A 22,212-nucleotide genomic window follows, 5' to 3' on the forward strand; every position below is an offset into this window, starting at 1 on the left:
AAAGAGGGTAGAAATACTGATGAGAGAGGTTGTATTCCTAATAAGAAAAACAAGGAAAAACATGAAAACCTTTAGGGTACTGAGTGTCTGGCTGAGAAAATAAATTTATGTGAAGAGAAACATTTGTCTTCGTGGGGGAGGCAAAATCTCTATACAGGTTCATGAGTGCTTCAGCTTAATGTTGAGAAATAATTGAACAAGTAAAGTGGTTGCCAAAGATTACCATAGTACCAAGGACATAACAGAGCTCTGGAAGCTAAAGAAAGGTGACAAGGGTTATCAGAAGTAAAGAATACTTCTCCAGAAGGAGATAGCAAATGGATTAGGATACTTGTGTTGAGAACGGGTACTTGGAGGGAGCGGCATGGTGGAAGGTTTTGAAAATCATGAGTAGCACAAAACCCAGTGAGTTAGACATGGCTGTATCTTACTGTTTATTACAAAACAGGAGATCACTTGTGTTAGTAGATCCAAACCAAAATTTTTTTCTCTATGCATGATCGTAAGGTCTACTGTATAGTTATAGAAGATCTTATAGAAGCTAACAGTTCGTTTTCCAAAGGCATTTGAATAAGACCAGGAAGAAATGACTGGGCCTAAATGCAAATGTTTAATGGCTGGAGCAGGAAATCCATATGCTTCGGGTCTCTGGGAAGGTGAAGCAGACAGCTATCACCGTTTACTTGACATGTGCTTACATTCAGACAGGCTACTGGGCTAAACAGAACTTTCATTCTGGCTTAGGATAGGTGATGTTCTGATGCATATAACAAAAAAAGCAAAGCAAACTCCTCCTTTTCTTCACTTGCTGTACCTATGTCTTGGATGTTTTAGAAGTTTTAGATGGAGGCTTTGGAATTGTTTGATTTCTCCTGTTCTTTGTGGAGCAGTGACCTGATCACCCAGACTGCCGTGTGATGGAAAGCTTATGACTGTGTTACTGGAATGAGGCTGCTTAAAGTACTTCAGCATTCTGTTGGTGACCTTCAAAAAACTTTTTTTTTTTTTTTTAATATGGAAACAAGAAATGGTTTCTCTGTACTTTTCAAAAGAAAAAAAGAAATGTCTTCACTTGGAAGTGAGGGGGGAATTGATTCTTATTTTGTTAGAATATTTATTGAATAGGCCCAGATACAGAGTTATGTGTTCTGTAGTTTTCCTAAGTTGTCAAATGAAGACTGTGGCTGGGCCAAGGAAAAGTTTGTTTCTTGCTTCTCCCATATGTAAGGAAAAGAAACCGAGGAAGAGAGAATTGAAGTAAGAGCCCTTACTTCAATGCAGTGGTTGTTAGGGTCATCATTTGGACTTGATTTTCTTAAACCTCTTTTTCAACTTGCATGAGTCTATGATCATACAAAATAAGTCATGGGAAATGGTGGATGTCTCCTCATATTTGGGGAGGAAACATTACTATAATTTGCCCTTGTTGCTTATCTCTAGAACTAAGAATTTATCAATCTTTTTCCTGTATCTGTTTCCCATACTTCTTCAAAAGTTTTGTTGTTTGTCTAGAAGGTGAATAGCACTAGGCTTTGCTCTAATATACCAAAAATGAGGGATGCAGAATTCCAAGATACGGAAATTACTACTGACTGTTGGGAGCCTGTTCATATAGAGAGGTTTTCAGCTTAACAGGAGCAGGTTTTTGTCCAAGAGGCCCAAGCCGCTACTTTGAAGTTAAATTGACCCCTGGAATTCTTCCCCAGAGTCTTCTAGTATGCCAGGCAGATCAGATCAGCACTAGAGCAAGCTTACGATGCCTGTTAGCTCACTGAGATGTGGTGTTTATTGGTCCAAGGCAACAAAGCTGTACATCTAGTTTTGTCTGCTTTTCTTAGAGACTGATTTGTGATGTACATTTGTCTTACACAGTCAAACTGTGGGATGCTGCCAGAAAGGGCAGTTCTGCTGTTACTCTCTAACCTAGCTGACGTGTTCCTGTGTTTTCCATGCCTTGGATGCATTGATTGTGTGTGGCTGCAGGGTGATCTTGGATAAGCTTGATGATCTGATGAGGGAACTTCTTCCTCTAGCCTCTTCTCCACCCCCTTGTGAAGTAACTTGGGATTTATTATGGCAGCACAGTGGCTGGATGCGATGCAAGAGTGACATTAGGAATGAGCAGTGGGGAAAGGGAAGGAAAATAAGGAATGAGACTGACTTTTCCAGCGGCAGCTTGCAATAGAATAATTACAATGTGAAGCAATACTTTTAAGTCCTGCTGGCTGCTATTAACATAGTGGGGAGTACTGACACATAGGCAACCCTGCCTTTCTAATTTAGGGTGGACTTGCTAATCCACTGATCGTGATTGAGTCATCCTAATCCTCTCTTTCAGGGACCAAATACAGTTGGCTGTAGCATACCACACAGTGGCTATGCAGTGAGTTTGAGATAAAACCTTATATGGGGCAGTATCGTAAGTGACAAGCATAGCAATGTACTACTGTACAGGTGGTGTGCTGTTGGGTCCAGAGGTCCTGCATCTTGTATCTAAACTGTGACTTCCTTTTGCATACAAATTTATTTATCAGTTACATATACATTGCCTCATGTGTTCTTGTTGATTATCTTCTGCTGTGTTTTCTTATCTAATTCCTGTTTTCTTGTGTTTAAGCTCCAGTAATTCAAATGAATAGTGTATCTGAATCTCTGGATTCTGTGTTTAAATGTCCTGGTTTTGCTTTCTCTATATGCTACCATGGGGGTCCAGGGCAGACCTTTGTTACCTTTCTACGCTAAAGGTACTTTGCAAAATGTTATTTTGCAGTTTTAAGCAGTCATGTTTCTCAATAACTTCACAATTAAAATAGTTTTAATTTATATGCCTTTGCTGCAGTAATGTGATTTGCAGCTCTAGATTGGTTATTAGGCCTTAGATAACTCCTATGTTTTTCTGTTTAAGTAGCATCTATCACTGTGTAGCTTCCTCAGTTGAGCCCACATGGATTAACTAATAGCCAGACAGTCTATACACAAGGACTGAAATTCCTTCTGTGCTGGCTAACTTGTTTGACTGATCTCGGTGGCCAGAAGGTATGGCAATGGACAAGTCCATCCTGGACATACTGCTGACCATGTTCTGTTGGTAAGCCTTCTGGGAGGTGATTTGAATCAGTGGGCCAGTCAGCTGTGTTGCTGTTTGGACTGGTCTTTAGGCCAAGACTCTTCAAGTACTTTTCTATACAGCCAGACTGAGGAAGAAAGAAGTTGATCCTAATGTCCTGGTTGCCTTACTGTGTATCTAGCCTTACAAACTAAAGTCAAAAGCTTCTGCAGTGTGATGCAGAGGTTATTCAGTGCTTGTCTAATAAAATCCTTATTATGGTTTTGAATGATTGACTGTTAACGATCACAGATTACACATTGCTGCTGGGTGGCGTTATCTCAATTTTTAGGGATTATTTTTCCTTTGTTCTTTCATAGTAGCATTGTTGATTCCTTCAAAAATGGGTTGTGGTATTGGAATCTTAAAATGAGATTTTTTTTTTTTGGTAAGCTTTTTTGAAACATTGCGGTAAAACTGTACCCATCTGCTTGGAAATGGGCTCATAATAGAAAAGTAGTTTTCATCTCAGGAAAAGAGGTGTTTGTGTGCCAGAAATAAGGTGCATATTATATGTTAATTGTCATGAAAGAAGAGCAAGTTAGAGCTACACTGTCATTCATCTGTTTCCAAAAAAACTGTGTATGTATATATATTTACAAACAAATAAGGCAGTCAAAGAAAGCATTCAGAAGTTGGGATGTTCAGAGCTAAGACTGGCCATGCAGCATCCTCTGGCAAGTGTGCAGTGTGAAACGCTAATTGTTCCCTCTTCCCCCTTTTTCTATAGGACTCAGTGTTAGTGGATCATGCTCAGTCAGTGAGGAATCACTGTATATGCTATTAAAATAGTATATAATCTGAGGTCTGGTGTTTATTTGCAAAATACTAAAAGAGGTGATCTGGAGACAGAATTATCTTTTCCAAAATTTATCTGACCTTCATCTTTCCATTAAAATAAATACTGTTATTAATTAATCGGATACTACTGTGAACACCTACAGGTCAGTTCTAAGGAGAATTAGCTTCCTGGATGGTATCTGTAGTTTCCCACCTAGATTACCCGAGGCAGGTGCATAAGATGTTGGAGATCACTTTGTGGGCAGTTTTAAAACTGTTGGTAGCCACGTAATATTAAAATGCTTAGCATCACATAATTCACTAACTTTCTGTATTTAAAGTGTGCTTCTTGGAAAAAGCTTACAAAATACTGCTTCAGTTCTAATGGCTGTACTTGCTGGGTTTCACTATGTTTATATTTGCTACTGATCTTTTTCTGCAGTTGGGTCACCACTAAAAGCTGAGGGAGGCTATATTATGTTGAGAGGGGGATAGAATTTTCATGCTTTTTCTATCTGTACAGACTGTCTAGCTGCATATTCCACAGATGTCATTTCATTCCCCACCTTCCCCCAAGCTTCAGAAAGCAAAATTGGGGAGATTTTTAGGACAATGGCAGGAGTTGCATCTGTGGCTTGAAGTCAGTTACTCATTTTCAAAGAAAAGATTGTTAGAATTAGTTAATGTAAGCAGTAGCTGTTTTCCCCTCTTGTATATAGTTTTTGTTAATGCCAGTTTTAAGTTGCTGAAACAATAAAATGGTTATGTAAAAACAGAATGTAAAGGAACTTTTACTAATGTGTTCAAGTCAGAGACAGCTGTTCAAATGAATGTTTAACATAAATGAGAGGTCAGTCCTCTATTGCTACCCCATATACACCTTGCATCACGAAACACTCACAGTGTCTTATTTTTTTAGTACTAAAGGGTGGAAGTTTAACCTTACTGCCTCCCCACAGTGCTTTTTCCTCTCAAGGAACCCCATCATTGTTTGCCTTGGAGAGCTGTAAGTATCGGCTGAATTGTTAATGTCTTTCCAGATTGAGTCAACCTCTCTGCTTATAAAATTCTAATCTGGGCAATAAAATTTGTCTCAGTCTGAGGAATTAAGCCAGGTTTCATTAAGGTCAAAACAGCGTATCCTTCTTCCATATATATTTTACTTTACAATAAAAGATTATGTGTTTAAAGTTGGGGTGGATTTATTGCTGTATGTTGTGGTGAGGAATTATCGGAAAACTGCAGGTAAAAGAAAGGTCACCCTGTTGAAATTGGATGTTTATTTTAGAGGTAGTGAGGAAGGAGGTGAAGAGTATGCCATTGATTTGGAATAAGTGATGATTTTAAGTTGGAGAGGGACCTCTGGAAGTAATCTAATAGAATATCTTGTTCTAAGGAAGGTGAACTCTGTAGTTTGATTAGGTTAATCAGGACCTTGTTCAGCTGAAACTTGAAATCTGAAGAGGGAGAAATACAACGGTTTCTGCAGCCCTGTGAACTTCTTTCTTGTATCTAACTGAACTTCCTTTGTGACAACTTGTGACTGTTGCCCATTCTTCTTTTTCTTTGCTACTCTGAGAAGTTTCTGCCTCTGTTGAGGGTACTTTGTTATCCCTCCTTTAGATTGTTTAAAAATGCATAGAAATATTCACTCTTCTTGAAAGACTTTAAAGAATTCACTCTGTCAACTTGGTACATCAGGTGCTCTAGCCCCCACTGCTGGATGTACCAGTTTGTCAGCATCTTTCATAGTAGCCTGAAACTGGGTGCAGCATTCCAGACTTGGCTTTACAAGTGCTAAATAAAGGGGAATATTTGCCTGACCCGACTTGCTGACTGTGCTTTCCTAATGCTCACCAATATATGGTGAGCCTTCCCTGCTGTGAGGGTATATTGCTGTTCAGCTTGTCTACTGGAGCTGCCCCAGCACCTTTCCTGCAGTTGTGCTACCTGCTTCATTGATCCTCAGCTCCTACTATTCATGGCATGGTGTTCTTCTGTCCTAGGTGTGGGACTTACAGGTTTGCTGCAAACATAGTTTCTCCAGCTCATTGAGGTCCCTGTGAGTGGTTAGCTCTGCCTTTTGGTGTGTTGACAGCTTCCCCTCTGTTTCATATCATCCACGAACATGGTGGGGATGTGTTCTAGCTCAGGTTCTTGATGAAGATGTCAGGAGTATTCACCCTAGTATCAGCCATCTAGGCATATCACTTATAACTGGCTCTTGGTTACATTTTGAACCACTGTTGAGCCAGCTGTTCTTCCACATCTTCTCCGTGAGTCCTCAGATTTGGCTAAAAAGATATTATTTGAGACTGTCAATAGCCTTGGTAAAGTCAAACTAAATTATGTCCTTGGCTTTCTCTTTATCGTCACAGGAAAGTGGCCAGGTTAATTTGGCATGATTTCCTTCTGGTCACCTTGTGCTGGCTGTTTCCAATCACCTTTTTACCCTTTGTGCGTCTAGAAATCAGCTTCTGAGAGGATTTTCCCCGTAATATCCTGGGGACTGAGGATAAGCTAGCCAGCCTGTAGTTCCTTGGATTATTCTTCTTGCCTTTTCTGAAGATGTTGTCATAACGGACATCCCCTGATTGCTGTAACTTTTGAAAGTTGGTAAGAAGTAGCCTTGGGTTCGCATTAGCCAGCTCCTTGGCACCTTTAGATATGTCTCGTCTGCTCCCATGGATTTGCATTTGTCCAATCTACCAGAGTAACTCCCAATCTATTTCACTTTGCTACTAGGCAGAGACAGCTGAGAGCCAGAGAAACCCTACTACAGATGGATGCAAAGAAGATGCTTAGGAGATTTCTGCATTGTCTGTCAACAGGTGGACCGCCCCATTTAGCAGCAGGCTAACATTTTTCTTGTAGTTTTTTTCCTTTCTTTCCTTTTTTTCTACATGTAGGCCAGTACAAGCTCTTTTTGCTGTCCTCTGTATTGCTGTCCAGTTTCAAATCCACCATGGCCTTGGCCTTCCTTATTCTGCCCCTTAGTATCCAGGCAGTACTTCTTTATTTGTCTTTAGTAAACTGTTCCTGTTATATGCTTCAGTTTTTTGCACTTTATCTCTGCCAGGAGTTCCTAGTTAATTCAAGATGACCTCCTGCTGGTTTTGCTTGTTATCTTGCATGTCAGAAAGGACTGTTTTCATACTTTGAGGAGGTTGCCCTTGATACTCAACCAGCTCTTCAAGGCTCCATTGCCCTTTTGGGGAGCATGCCCTGGAATCCCACTTACTAGGTTCTTTAACAAGCAGAGGTTTGCTGTCTGGAAATCTGGTTCTGCTGCTTGCTTTTGTCGTTTCCCTCTGTAACTTAACCTCCACCATTTCATAGTTACTTGCCAAGGCTGCCTCTGCCATCCCTGGCAAGTTCTTACTCTACTCATGAGTATCTGGTCTAGTGGAACATCTCCTGTAGTGGGCCTGTGCAGCACCTGCAGTAAAACTTATTACTGCTCCTGTTTTTTGTACCTTGCCATATTGCCCTCCCAACAGGTATCGAGGTGGCTGACACCCCACCTCCCACCCCCCATAAACAGTGGCCTATGATCAGAGGCTTCTTCCAGTGCTGATGACTTCACCTACATCACCTTTTTGACTGGGTGGTTTGCAGCAGATGGCATCCATCTTTTAGGCTGCCCTTCTGGTTTTGATTTATAAACTCTCAGCAAGTTTAAGGGTTCCATAGCAGAGCTGCATGTTCATGTGCAGCTCACCCCTACCCACCTCTCCTCCTTGTTGTGAGGAGCCTGCACCCATGTCTCACAGTGTGTTAGTTGTGTGAGCTATCCCATTGAGCCTCTAATTCAAGTGACATCATCGTTCTGCAGTTGTGCACGTGCTGGCAGCCTTTCCTGTTTGCATCACAGGCTGTATACTTCTGTAGACAGGGTTTCAGGTGTACCCATCTGTCCTACTTTCTCCAAAAGCAAGGGAGAAAACTTCCTCTGGAACCCTCTCCAAGCTTCCCTGTTCTCTGTTTCTCCACTTAAATGAGGGCTTTGGTTTCTGTTCCCTGGGGAACCTAGTTTAAAGTTCTTTTCACTAGGTTAGCAAGCCTGTTGGCAAAGATACTCTTGACCTCCTTTGTCAGGTAGATCCTGTTTCTCTCTAGGAGTCCTCATTCCTCTGAGGATCCTGTGTTCATAAAAATACTAATACTTCGCTGCTGTTAGCAGGCCTGCTGGAAGGTGGTGATCTGAAGGTGTATCTGCTTTTGCTTGAGGCTTTTCCCCTTGTTTGGCAGGATCAAGGGCAATATCATGCTGACCCTTGTTCACTTAATACAGGTTATTCAGGATCTCCCCTGGAGATGCTGTCAGGGTCAATGGGGGTGGTGTGAATAGGTGTGTCGTTTGTGAGCCAAATGATCTGTGTGCAAATGTGTTTTATATAATGGTGAAGCTGTTTTTAAACAGCGACAACGCAAGTAAGTGCTTCCTGTTTGAAAGGCACGTGGCTGTGCTGTTTTAACTGACCTGTGGTTAGGACTTCCACTGAGCCTCTTGACCTTATTCACAGTGCTTTGTCAGAAAAGGACTTTGAAGAACCAAAGTAACTAAATCTGTGCTGATCACAACTGTGTAGACGTGACAAATCCATGTTGCTGTGCTACTTAATCATAGTCAAAATCTTTTTTTCTCATGTTATTTGTACTTAGTACAGTGCTGGAGAGGCTCTGTACTGTTCTGCATTACTTCCAAAGTTGTGCTCAACATCTCGTTAGCCACTTCAGTAATTCATAGATGTTGTATAGTAAGTTGGAACTTGGTAGTAAAGAATAAGGGCTAAGGAATCAGACTTCCATATGCTAATCAGTTCTTGATCTCCCTGTGTGTACTTACTAGTACTAGCTGATGTTGAGCATGTGACCGTGGGAGGTGCCTGAGATTTCCTTGAAGTTTTCCATATGAGCTGCTAGATATGTTTTAGATAATTTTATGTTGCTGCTGACTGTAGTAATTTTCAAACTACAGACACAGGATTCAGATTTGTTAGCGCTATCTTGAATTATCCAGTATGAAAATGCTAATTTGAGAAGAGAAAATGGGGTCTGTTGCATATTATATTCAAGAAACATTACAAAATTTAATGTTACTGGGATGACATAGTACAAACCACAAAGCTGATAATCACCTGATTATAACTGATAATCACCTGTGCAGTGAAGGGTCATTCAATAAACATAACAGGGCTTATTGCAGCATATTTTCCATATGATTGTATGTGTGCAGCATGACTTGAGCTCAGTAAGAATGATGCTGCCTCACTTCCTTCACATGATCCTATGCTTAAGTTGTTATACTTGAGTAAAACTGGTAATTCTCCTATGGTAGTGAGTTCTTATTCCAGTCATTATCGTAATATTTAGGTGTCTCCTTAGTTATATAATAGGAGGAAGAAGGGATTATCCCCATTAGTTTGGGACAATTATTGAAAGTCTTAGACCAAACCTTGCTGTCATGAGTGAGGTACCAAATAATGATATCTAAATTACTTAAGATATAAGCTGTGATTTTTGTTTGAAGAAGTCCTCACACAGAGCATATAGATCTGCTTAAAAAAAAAAAAGAGTCTGAAATGCGATTGCTGTGAAAGAGATGTTCAAGGAAAGTGGCCTCAAGAGAGTGCAGTCTTACTGAAGTCTGGAGCAGACAGTGGGAACCAGAATTTAATGTTGACTTCAGGCTAGAGCTGCAACTGTAACAACAACTTTTCTCTCTGAAGCTTTTTGCCTTAATTCATAAGTTATACTTCAAATATTAAAAGCGGGAAGGGTATTGTAGTAACTGTCATTTATTCTCCCCTGCTCATTTGTTCATCTCTCCATCCTTGTCATCACGTAAATGAAGAATAGAAGTATGTGAATATGCTAAGATCGATGATGTTCCAGCTTCATAGCTTCTGCTGGAAGAATGTTTATACCATGGTGCCTTTATTTGCCATGAGAGTGGATTTACCCAGTGTACTTGACCTAATCAGACTGTTTAGATGCAGTAATGTGATACTTCCTGGAAGCATCAGGCTCATTGTGCATGTATTACTTGGTGTAAAAAGAGCAGCTGGGAATGGACTTAAGCAGTTAAAGCAATTCAGCTGACCCAGACCCCTTCAGAGGGGCCCTCAGGAAGGAGAATGCCTGTGAGCAGAGAACCTGTAGATGAGTTGTCCCAACAGCTGCATGGATTAGGTAGTGTGTGATAGACTGCATAAATGCATCCTTAAGTCTCCCTTGTGCATAGTATTGATAGCCAGTTAGATGTAAATATGTGGATTGGCTGGTATCCTAATAGATGTGGAACACCTGAATTTGCTGTGATCTGCTTTGCTCCAAATTTCCATTTTAAGGACTGGCTTCCTGGCTAATGTTTTAATGTAGGTTTTATCATTCACATTCATTTTAATATTTAGCTTGCATGTGGTTTTGATGATGAAGGATTTGAAGCTGCTTCATGGTTGACTCATATTTAGAGGGTAGCACCAACCCATCAAAGAGACATAGCATACAGAATTAGAACTAAACAAAGATACCAAGCAGATAAATGTTCCATAGGATTTTAAATTAGGATCTTGACACAACTAGCAATTGGAAACAAAGCAGAAAGATAATGTCTGTGAAGTTATACTAAGATGCAAGGTATAGAGCATGCTGTGCTGATGTAAGAATGGTGCTGTATGTTTCAAAGCTCGAAATAACATAAACCAACCATTTTAACAGGAAGCACAGTACCCATATGGTTTGATCAGGAGTAGTACGGTGTAAGAACCATACAGCCAGACCAGGATAGCAACGCTGACTGTAACATATTCCTGGTATTAAAATAGTAAATACTTTTGGTTGTTCTGTGTGGTAGTTACCAATGGCATTATTTGTATGATGACATTTAATTGCTGTTAGAAATGGAGTACTGGATATTAAATAGATTAATTCTTGTGCTATGACCTACAATAATTAAGTTGTGTGCTATGGCAAGGCATACCATGGGCTGATTCTGTACTTAGCTGTTTCCTTAAGTTGAAAGTCACTTGCAAGGGCATAGTCACTACACTAAATACATGGAGGAGAGCCTGTGATTTAGGGTAAAGAAGGGAAGGAGACAGTTAAGAAGCATTCTGATGTGGATTTTAAGAGTTTATTTGTGGTTTTGTAAGATTTTTGTGAATAAATAAACAATGGGAGGAGCTTTGGATCTGTTTTTGTATGCTTTGGTCCCCTGTTGCTTGCAACAACCAGTAGACTCAAAAAAATGTATCTGCCTCCACCTATTTCCCCAGATTGCATCAGGTTTATATTAGTTTGTGCCAGCTAATCTCTATATGATGTAAAGAAGACCTATACACTGTGTTTTGCTGTGCTTTAAAAAATAATATTAGTGTATTTTTATGTATTTCCTAACAAAACAACTTTTTCTTGTATATATGAAGACATAAACTGTTGATGCATTTAGATAATCTGTCTTTAGGAATATGTGTTGCATTTGGAGTGAGAATAATGTTGATAACATACTCGTGTTTTTAGTTGTTGCTAAACAACGTTTATACTAAATCAAGGACTTCTTGGTTTCTTGGGCCCTGCCAGCAAAAAGGCTGGAGTGGCATAAGAAATCAGGAGGGGATGCAGCCAGGGCAGCTGACCCAAACTAGCCCAAGTGTTATTCCATACCACAGAATGTCATGCCAAGTATATAAATTGGGGGGTGTTGGTCGGGGCCAGGTTGATTGCTGCTGGGGGACTGGCTGGGCATTGGTCAGCAGGTGGTGAGCAGTTGTATTGTGCATCACTTCATTTTTTTTTTTTTTTTTTTTTTTAATTTTTTCCCCCTTCCCTTTGGATTTTATTCCTTTCGCCTTCCCTCTCCTTTTCATTCTTCTTCTTCTTGTTATTCGTATATATTTATTTCAAATATTCAATTGTTCTTATCTCAACTCTTGAGTTTTACTACTTTTTCTGATTCTTTTCCCCACCCTGCTGGGGGGCAGGGGGGGAGTGAATATGCGAGCGGCTGCATGGTACTTAGTTGCTGGCTGGGGTTAAACCATGACAGATGGATTTGGCAAAGTTCTGGCAGAAAGTGTTACACTCAGCCTGTCATAATCCATCCACGATACGGTATTTGTTAATAGTCAGAGCTTAAATTGCTTGTAGTGTGAGTCTTCAGATAATCACAGTTCTAGTGTACTTAACAAAATTATTAGATCATGTAATGAGGATTGTCTTTTCTCCAGATACCCTTCTGACCATACTTCAGTTTATCTTACAGTTGATTTAAGTCCCTTCTTGCTTGACTCCAGGTCAGGTAGATGGCTTTACTCCCTCGGTCCAATGCCAGGAAAGCTGTCTTGTTTGAGCTGTGTATTACTGGGTTTTCAGTTCTTCTGGCACAAAATTCTTTGAAGTCAGCATAAAGTAGCACAAACAAAGGCTTTAAGCAGTGTGCTACTGAATAGAAATGCTGAAAGATCTCGGAGATAAATGGCAGGCAAGGAATGCATAATGCGCAGCAGAGGCGGTAACTGCTTGCGATGGAGCATGGAGCTAATGCCACCATCAATTTCATCCTCTGCTGGCATAGGGAAAGGTGTATAAAAGTCATGGGGGCTCTTTAGGTATAGCAACACATGTACTTGGGAAAGCAATGCCAATTTGAGCAGCTCTTACTCTGCTACATCCTTGTTGACTATGCCATGAATTGAACTGGGGAACTGATTTGTTGGCAAAATAATTTGGCAGACAGGTTTATTTTTAACTAGGGTCAGTTACAGTTGTTCAGTGGAAGGGCTGACACACAGTGGGAATTACTGCTGTAGGTTGTACTGAGAGGAGGGACTGGAGATTGGCACTGCTGTTTAAATAAATGTACGCGTAACTGTGCCCTTGGGCTCCACGCCCAGGTTTTATGAGACTGGATAGAAGCTGGAATAGGGAAGTAGTTCTGTTTGTTAAATAATTAAAACTTGTTATGAGCAACTTGAGTGGATATAATCTTGCTGACTAATAATTTTTTCCTTTCTGTTGAGTCATTCTGTTGGTTCAGAGTGATTATGAGTGGGTTTTTTGTTTCTTGTGGGCTTTTGGTGGTGGGTTTTTTTTGGAGGGAGGTGCAGATGTGTACCAACACTTTCAAAACCGAAGCTGGAAGAAATTGCTATGGCGTAATTTAATTTCTGTATAGGACTGGTAGAGAAAGAGGGGGAAAATGCAACCCAGTGTTGCAGCCAAATTGGAGTACTCATTTTGACTTTTGTGGTTTCTTATATTTCTAAGAATGCGTCAAGTTCATTTGCTTAGTTCTTACTGTACTGTAATTGAACAGATTCATTTCAGATTTCAGTTACATTAATAGTTTGTTTGTATTTCCTTGAGAAATTGCATCACATGGAATGAAGTGTGTGTGTGCGCTTGCTTTTATTCTAGAATAGATGTTGATGCAAATCTGAGAAGTGTTTTCAGGGGTTTAGTACCTGCAATTCACTCTTACTGTTTCTCAGATAACGCTTGTTCAGGAGCTTAAGTGTTCCTATTATGTTGATCTAAAGCAATGAAGATAAACCACTGTGCTAACTGATGACTTACTCAGTAGTCCATGTAGTTTATGAAGCAGATACATATTTTTTTTTTTCCTACTGTATTTGGTAATGAAATATCTGTCAGCTTGTTGCCAGTTTATACTTGCAACTTATTGTATCATTTGTGATAGTATATAAATTCTACAAAATATTGAAGTAGTAAATAAGAGAAACATTTTGGACTGTTCAGTCTACACCAACTTATTATTTATAGTAGGTGTTTAATAATTGATTTTTTTAATTTATTTTTTTTTTAAGCTTTAAAGCTGGAGTTTGTCTGGTCTGCTTAAAAATAATAAAAAAAAGGCAAGCAAAGAATTCTTAGTGTTTCTTTGTGATGCTTTTACAGAGTTCAGTAAATACCCCTATTGTGATTGATTTTTTTTTTTCTTTTTTTTTTTTTTTTTCTTCTTACTCTTCAAATTTTCAGGTTGTATTCAGTTACTGGACTAGTTTGAGAGTACCTTCCTCTTCATTGTGACTGAAAAATAAACAGCAAACATGATATGAAAAAAAGCTGGGTATAACTGTGCAAAATGTATTGTTGACTTTAGGAGCTCTAAAGTTCTAAAGAGCCTCAACTCTTCTACCTTAATTCACAGAACTAACTGAAGGCCATGCTATTATTGAAGAATATAAAGAAAGTTTTTAAAAATTCAGCATGGTCATAGATGATAATATACACTTGTAAACATTATGTAAGTGAATGTTTTTTTTAGAGACAAGAAGGTATTAACAGGCTGCAACTACTTTAAAAGTTGCAGGCTGACATGTGGCACTATCTTCACATAGTGGTAGTTGTGATATAGTCAGTGTCAGCAATATTAAGATTTGTTAGTTGTACAAATTTATCGCATGATAGGAACATGATATGTTATAGCATAGCTCATGTGGATTCTTTATGCTTAATATTAAGAACTAACAGGAAACCTTTGCACAGACAGCAAACTAATCAACATTTACAGATATTTTTAAAAAATACAGTATTTGTGGCTGAAATTGAAGAGCTATATATTCAATCTGATTTTTTTTTCCGATGCGGATATCATCTGGCAGTTTTTGAGTTATGCAGGTAATTTAGAAAAATCCCAGAAGTTCAGTGAGCATTCATTCTCTGCATCAGTTGGCAACAAGAAGAACGGTGTAAGAAAAAGCCTGTAGCATCTGGTTGGTATCCATTCTCAGTCATCTCTGTAATTGTCTACCGTTAAAGGAACAAGTGATTATAGTTATTGGAACTTTCCAGCATGAGAGTACCCTGACATCTTAGTTGTCCTTTTTCAGGGCTGAGTAAGGTTTTGGGAAGGTCATCGGGGCATATCTGTATGGGTGTGGTTCTACAGCTTCGTGTCAGTATGGAGCACAGGCAGAGTGAGAAATACTTTTTTTAAAATATCAACATTTACTTACGTTCCATATAAAATGAAGGCACTAGCCTTAAAAGGAATGGCTTATTTGACAGTCTCCAGTAAAATTCTGTAAACTAGTTGGGAACTATTTGGGTGTTCGTATTTCTGCATGCTATGTTATTTCCCTACAGATAGTAAGTAGCAAGCTATCCCTAAGAAATAAATTTTTCAAAAGCTTTGCGAATAAAGAATTATTTGTTTTGTTTTCTGTACATCTATATCCCTTTGTTTTGGGTTTGTGGTTTTTTGTTGTGTTGTTGTCGGGTTTTTTTGTGTGTTTGGTTTGTTTTCGGTTTTGTGTTTTTGTTTGGCTGTGGGTTGTTGTGTCCGTCCCTGTAGGTGTCATCCGTCCCGTCCCCTCCGCCCCTTATCCCCCAAGATGCTTTTATTTCATTCTCTCTAATTTGTAGATTGCTGGCAATGAGAAACTAATAGTGGTGCAGTTAGGAACAGCAATAGGTGGACAAAAGCATGATACTACTAATTGTAGATTTAGCAGAGGCGTTCTATGTAGGAATTTGAGAAATAAAGAAAATGTGGCATTCCTTTCATCTATTTCCAAATGTAGGACTGTGCTAGTTTGTTGGGCAAACTGCGTAAAGTACTTAAGGGCATAGAAGTTTGAGGAATAGCTGTAGCCTTCTACAGTAGAGAAATTATTATGTCTTTTTCCAGGGAAATATTCTTGTGTGTGCCACCTAGTCCAGTGGTGATCACCATTATCTTTGTCAAAACAAAGGTAATGCATAATTTAAGAACTAGTATGTATGATTTTAGTTATAAATACATTAGTTGTATGTTGTAGAAACTATGCAACTGTCTTTATGAAGGGTGTCAACATGTAAAGAGGAGTAAGTTGTGATTAGCAGGCAAGAGAATATTGCATATTCTGCCATCTGATCTGCATCAGTCAGCCCCTTCTCTAGTTTTGTAGCTCAGTTGCTCTAATTGGACTCTAGATGTGTAAAAAAAATCTAGCGATATGGATCAAGTTAGTAGATAGAGTTTTAAATTGTAAATGCTATTGGGCATATTCCTATGTTAAAATACCTAAGGTACATTGTTTTATTTGTTTCATAATAATCATTATGAAATGATCATGTTTTGAACAGTTCAAATACATAGACTCTGTATATACCTGAAAATGGTTTTGTGTTTTCTTGCAGCTAACAGAAGATGAAATTGCAACTATTCTGAAATCTACTCTTAAAGGACTTGAATACTTGCACTTTATGAGGAAAATACATAGAGATATAAAGGCTGGAAACATCCTTCTTAACACTGAGGGACATGCAAAATTAGCTGATTTTGGCGTGGCTGGCCAGTTAACAGTAAGTACATGTGGAAAAATCATTTAAAAGGCTTTAGTGCTCCTAACTATCTTCTTTTACTTTTGTCTTTCTCTTCTGCCTTGAATTTTGTATCTGAGGAGTGACTAGTGGTAGAGCTAATGTTCTTTATCGTGATGAGTATTTAATGTATTGCAAGGCTGTTTAGTTTTTTTAGTTGTCTGTTTTTATAACCCAGTGTACTTCAAGTGCCTGATAATCCTACTTTAAACCTTTGTTTGAGGTTTATGGTTGTTGTCACCTATTTGGCCCCTGTAGGCTGATGGACTGAATGTGGTCTTAACTGGAAGTCACTACCATTTGACCTCTGGGTAGCTAGTTTTACTTTTAAATGTAGTAATAATATAAAAAGAATATGAAAATAAATATCCATGTTTTAATTGCATAAATAATATAATTACAGGATACAATGGCAAAACGTAATACTGTTATAGGGACTCCGTTTTGGATGGCTCCTGAAGTAATACAAGAGATCGGCTATAACTGTGTGGCAGACATCTGGTCCCTTGGTATCACTTCAATAGAAATGGCTGAAGGAAAGCCTCCATATGCTGATATTCATCCAATGAGGGTAAGTGTCTGTGGTGGTGTTTTCATGTTTGTTGTATTAAACAAAGAAGAAACACTCAAACTAGTACTGGAATTGTAAAACTAATTTTATGATAAGATTTTTAAGACTAAGGGTTTTTACTTGCTGTCTTGCTTTCTATTTACTGCGGTTTGCCTGTGTTTTAACACATCTGTATCAGGTTTCAGGATGCTTTTATTTCCACTTGAGAGAGAGCTAAAGCAGTACGTGCTTAATTGACTTGAAGGCAACATAGAGTGAATTCTATACTGTACCTGCATTTGAGGAGTTCCGCAACCAAGAGGGGCCACCCTCCTTTGAAAGGGAGTTTTGAAGTAAAGATGACCGAAGAAGGATTCAGAATTATCCTACGTGAGCACTGCTGATATTAATAACCCCTGGCAGTTTTTATTTATTACTGACTCTTGAAGTCTGTTACTGAGTTAGTTTTTGCAAAATAAAATGTAAATAGATTTAGTTGCTTTGTGAGAACTAGCAGTTATAAAGGCATTATTTGGAGAAGTTCGTGGGGAACAACGTTTATCTAGGAATAACTGTTGCCACTGTTAGTCATGCTTTTATTTTTTGAAATGAGCTATAGAATAGCCACACTGATTGCACTAAGCATCAATAAATACTCTGTTCTTGTCCATTTGGTATTAATACAAGGCACTTTATATTGCTAAAGGCAGATTTTTTTTTTTCAGCTTTGTGATTTGCTGAAAAAATGGCATGCGTATCAGAAAAATTTATTGAGTTTTCTTTTGCTGGTGCCTCATGTATCTGGATCTTAATATAAGGAAGCCACTGCTGTTGAAAAAGGAGGTAGTGTTTATATATGAATGCTGTAAGGTGGTGCATATATGAATTAAGTGTATTTAGTGATGTTAAGTTCTTAATTTTTGTGTGCGCTTTTTGGAGCAGAGATGTTTCCTGAAGTTTTATGGCAGTGTGAAGCTTGGTTAAAGCTAACGAGCATTTTGCAGTTAGAAACATTACATAATTTTGGAAGCAAAGCTTAGTAGTTTTCCTGCACCGTATTTTTTCTTTCTGTATAATTAACTTATTTTAAACTGCTGTTCAAACTGGAAATACTCAGATGAAAGCTGAGAACAAAATTAGTATCTCTGAAGCTTGGTTTTGGTGGGAATGTAATTTAAGATGAAATAATATTTTAAAAATATTTTTAAGGACTATTGATTACAAATTAAATACTTTTCATCATGTTGGGTTTTTTTGTTGTAGTTCTAAGGAAGATGTCTTAATTACATCTGAGTTCATTTTAACACCACGTAGTTGCACTAGCTGTTGAAAGATGAGGACTACATTATCAGAGAGGATTTTTATACACATGACAATAGCTGCTTATAAATCAAAGGTCACAGAGTTTGAAAGCTTGTGAATCTGTTTAATTCTTGTAATCAAATGAATGCTATCAAAGGCCAAAGTAATTTAACACAACAATTCTGGATTACATAGAACATGTGTTCTTGTTAATAAATTATGTTATGGTTTTTAAGGGCTTGTATGCAGTGAGTACTCTTTTGTATATTTGATACCTACGGTTTTTCTTAATTTTTATTAGTGAGTTGTTACAGTGGTTAACAAGAAATACACAGATTTAAGTTGCAATAGTTTTCCCAGTGTCATATGATATAGCTTCACAGGACTTTTGGACATATGTAGATGCTTTCCTACTTTGTTTTAGTTATGACACAGAATTGATACAGGCAAGCATGAAAGCTTGGGCAAATTTTCACTGCTTTTTCTAGATGTTGCTGGAGTTCTGTGGTATTTATGTAAGGCACAATTTTGTTACTTGGGAATGCATGTTGAAATTACCATGTGCGCTATGTTGCTGTAGGCTGGTTGGCACTGCCACAAAGGTAATGCACTGCCAGTAGGCCATTTCCTTGTCAACTGCATTTACAGCTTAATAGAAATATTACATGACTTCTTTAAACAAGTGTTTTGGCAGAGAGGAAATAGCAGATTCCATGCAAACAAGCATAGCTTCCTCTGCTTAACCACACTAGCTACTCCAACGAATTGTGCTAGTTTCAGCTGGGAAAGAATGAGAAGGGGGGGGTGTTGCAAAATGGAATTTCATGTTGGGGGGGGGGGGGGGGGAAAGCAGCAGGGTTTTTTTCTGTTTAAGTATTCTTATTTTAGTATATTTAACTGTGTGAAGTGTCATCAGTGCTATTTCACTTGTTTCTGTTGCAAACCTGAGTTCAACAGAACCTGCGGTTGTCATACTTGGTTTGAGGCTCAAAGGTCAGGACCATTTGCCAGCCCAGTAAGTCCAGTGCTTTATTCATGTAAAAATTATGGAATGCCTCACGTGTTCAGTGTCAGAGTCCTTCTATACTTTTGCTAATGATGAAAAGTGAGACTGCTGTATTTTCTTGTGAGTTTTCATCGAAGACAGTGCGTTTTCAAGTAGTTTTGAAGGAGCAAGACTGCAAATGGTCTCAAGGTTGCCCTAAAACATGGTGATACAGCCACTAGAAATAACAAGGAATTTGCCGAGAAGTCAAAAATCACTCAAACCTGGATAAGTTAACACATCCAGCAGGGCTAAAAGCATGCTGAATGTGGTACTCTGTGCAGCAGCCAGGGTTAATGTGTGATAACAGTGTTTGCATCTGCCTTTGATTGCTTTGCTGGGATGAGGAGTTACGAATTTGCAGTGGACCTAATTAAAGAGTGCTTCAATGTGGTTCTAGAGCAAGACTCGATCTCCTATTCTGAGGCTGCAGTGATATGTTTCAACAGCTGTGTTCCTGTGTCCCCCATTGACTGCGGCATGTATGCTGTCCTCTAGTGATAAAGCATTACGTCCTACCACTGTCTTAATTTAATTCAAACCACTAACTGCTTTGTTCAGTCTCTCCTCTTCATACAGTACTTGTCTTGATTGTTTCTGTTTGTTTCTAAATAGCTGTTTTTTTAATATATATATTTTTTTTAATCTGTAATCGAGGCATAAAGGTTGGCACTATTTTACCATAGTAGTTGTGATCTTGCTTTTTGGTAAGCACTGGTAAGATGCTCTTGAAATATCTTCTATGTTTGCTAATCAAGCCATGATCTCAGGTGGTTGTACCAAAGAGTTATTTCTGGTAGAAGATCCTTTAAGCTGCAAAGTTTTTGCCTGATCATAATCCACCTGCTGCTGATACTTGGCTGTATTAACCAGTAGATTAACAACACTTTGCCATAAAGCTAATCTTAAACCTTAAGATGGCTGTTTTTCAAGGACCTTTGTCTAGGACCATCCTTACCAAAATTTACCACGCAATGACATGATCACTTACTGTTGTGAGGCTGTGATTTATATGATCAACTTAAGGCAATTTCATTGTGGGCTGCTGGCTATAGAGGCAGCCTATCCTTAGCCAGGAGTTACTGGCCTTTCTGTCAAGCGAACACTAGCATTTTTGTGGCCTCACGTGGAGCTAGATAAAGGAACTGATGTTCTGAAAAGTTAACCTGACAGAAACTTTCTAGAACTGAGCCCCAAAAGTTGTAGGAGCCTGTGGATGGACAGGGGAAGTGTGTTGAATGGGGTTACTGCCTTTGACCACAGCCATGCACTGAACCTTGTAGACCAACTGTAAAAGTGCAACCTACATTTTATAAAACTTACTGCTCTTTGCAAGGTCAACACTTACAGACAGGTTGGTGTGCTTCAGCTAAACACTGGTAGCTCTCTTTCAAAAAAAAAAAAAAAAAAAAAAAAAATCCCAAGAACAAAAAACCCCCACTGCCACTAAATAAAAAAACCCCTACCCCAAACTCTTTTCTTTCATGCTTATCAGGGAACTGCAATAATTCACGTTGCTGTGGTATGGAAGAAGCTGGTGGTAGATGTGTTTTTTTCAACACTTCACAGTATTGGCCTTTGTTTCTTTAGGGTGAGGTTTCTTGGAAATGGACATGTGGGCATCACATGTTCTGCAGTGATTTGGAGGAAGCCAATTTGAACTGCTTCCATTTGCCTTAAGTCCAATCATGATATTTATTTTTCCATGGCACTTACCCAGATTATCCATGCCTCCTGCTTAGCCTGTGTCATTTCCAGCCTGGACTAATCTGGTTGTAATAACCTTTTATTCCTGATGTATTTTATAACAATCTACCATTTCCCAGTTTTTTATTCTCAGCATATTGCATTAAAACTGGAGATAGAAGTGAGAATTATTGCTGTGTAAAACTGTAAGAACCAAGCAGGGTGTCATGTGGAGCATCGCTGTCTGATTGAGAGCAGTTTTCCAGTCATTGAGAAACTGGTTTCCTCTATGCTTTTTGTGCCAGAAGTTGAAGAGAGGGGAAAAAGAAAAACCAGTTCTGGTGATGTCAGATGTCTTTCTATGTAGTCACTCTTGCATTTCTTCCCTCCAATGGATGGAATTGTCTCATCAGTTTCTGTTGTTTTCTTTGAGTGTTCACCTATCTTATCTCAGCATTACTGCTTTTAATTTAGAGTAGGTTTATAAAAGTATATTATATGGGGGTTTTATTTTAGTGCTTTTGCTTATCTTCAGAAAAGAGTTTGAGTTAACCTGTAAAGGTCCTTTTCCTTTTAAGAACTTTCAATGAGACACTTTTTGTTAATTTGTAACGATCTTGCCTGCTGTTTCTAGATAGTGAGCTAATATTTAAAGAGACTTAAAATATGGATTTTTTGATTGTACGTTACTGTTCATTATTTTACTGCCTCTTCAAAATCTTGTGGGAGAATGACAGTGAGCTGTGGTAGGACTACCTGAGTGTGATTCCTCAGGGTGGTCATAATTCTTCAATACTTCTGTTGGGCATTCGGTGTTATGATGGTTCCCTTACAACTAAATATCCTATGTGCTTTTAAGTCATTTAACATGTCAAGATTATTTTCAAATAGTTAAGACTTAAGTTTTGAAAAAAGCATGTGAGACCCTAACTCATCCAGTTCTTTGAATGGTACGAATGCATATCATTAAAAGAACAAAAAAAGTTACGACTTCTGGATTTTCCTTTGTGTCTCATTTTGTTTTTCTTACTAAAATCCTGTCCTGAGAAATCCAGTTTTGTGTGTGTTGTCTTGCACAATGCCATAGTTATTCTAAATTTGTAAATAATAAATGATGATTTTAACGTATAATGTATGTTTACAGTGGGGACCCAAGACACTGATATGGTATGGTTGAAACAGTAGACTGGAATTGGAGATGTGCCTTGCTGCAGGCTTCCTGGAGAGCTATTGGAAGACCTTTGGACCTCTCTAGGCTTTAAATGGAGTTTCTGCACTTGTTTTAAACTGACCTCAGTGCGGGTGATGGCTATAAAGGGCTGGTAAATACCTGTAAATACCTGTTCCCATGCATTTTCATCACCCATTGTTGTTGGAATGAACATTTAGATGGCCACATGATGAGCTGGATCA

General features: G+C 38.6%; 1 protein-coding gene across 4 annotated transcripts in view; it reads left to right on the plus strand.

Moving 5' to 3' along the window:
* STK3 (serine/threonine kinase 3) overlaps window positions 1-22,212 on the plus strand; it is a 138,574-nt gene that overhangs the window by 14,584 nt on the left and 101,778 nt on the right. For all 4 annotated transcript variants that reach the window (XM_055704410.1, XM_055704412.1, XM_055704409.1 and 1 more), the window contains exons 5-6: window positions 16,034-16,198; window positions 16,620-16,787. In XM_055704410.1, the coding sequence (XP_055560385.1) occupies window positions 16,034-16,198; window positions 16,620-16,787 (333 nt within the window). The remainder of the gene's footprint in view (window positions 1-16,033; window positions 16,199-16,619; window positions 16,788-22,212) is intronic.

The sequence above is a fragment of the Falco cherrug genome, chromosome 3, assembly GCF_023634085.1.
Source record: "Falco cherrug isolate bFalChe1 chromosome 3, bFalChe1.pri, whole genome shotgun sequence".
NCBI lineage: Eukaryota > Metazoa > Chordata > Aves > Falconiformes > Falconidae > Falco > Falco cherrug.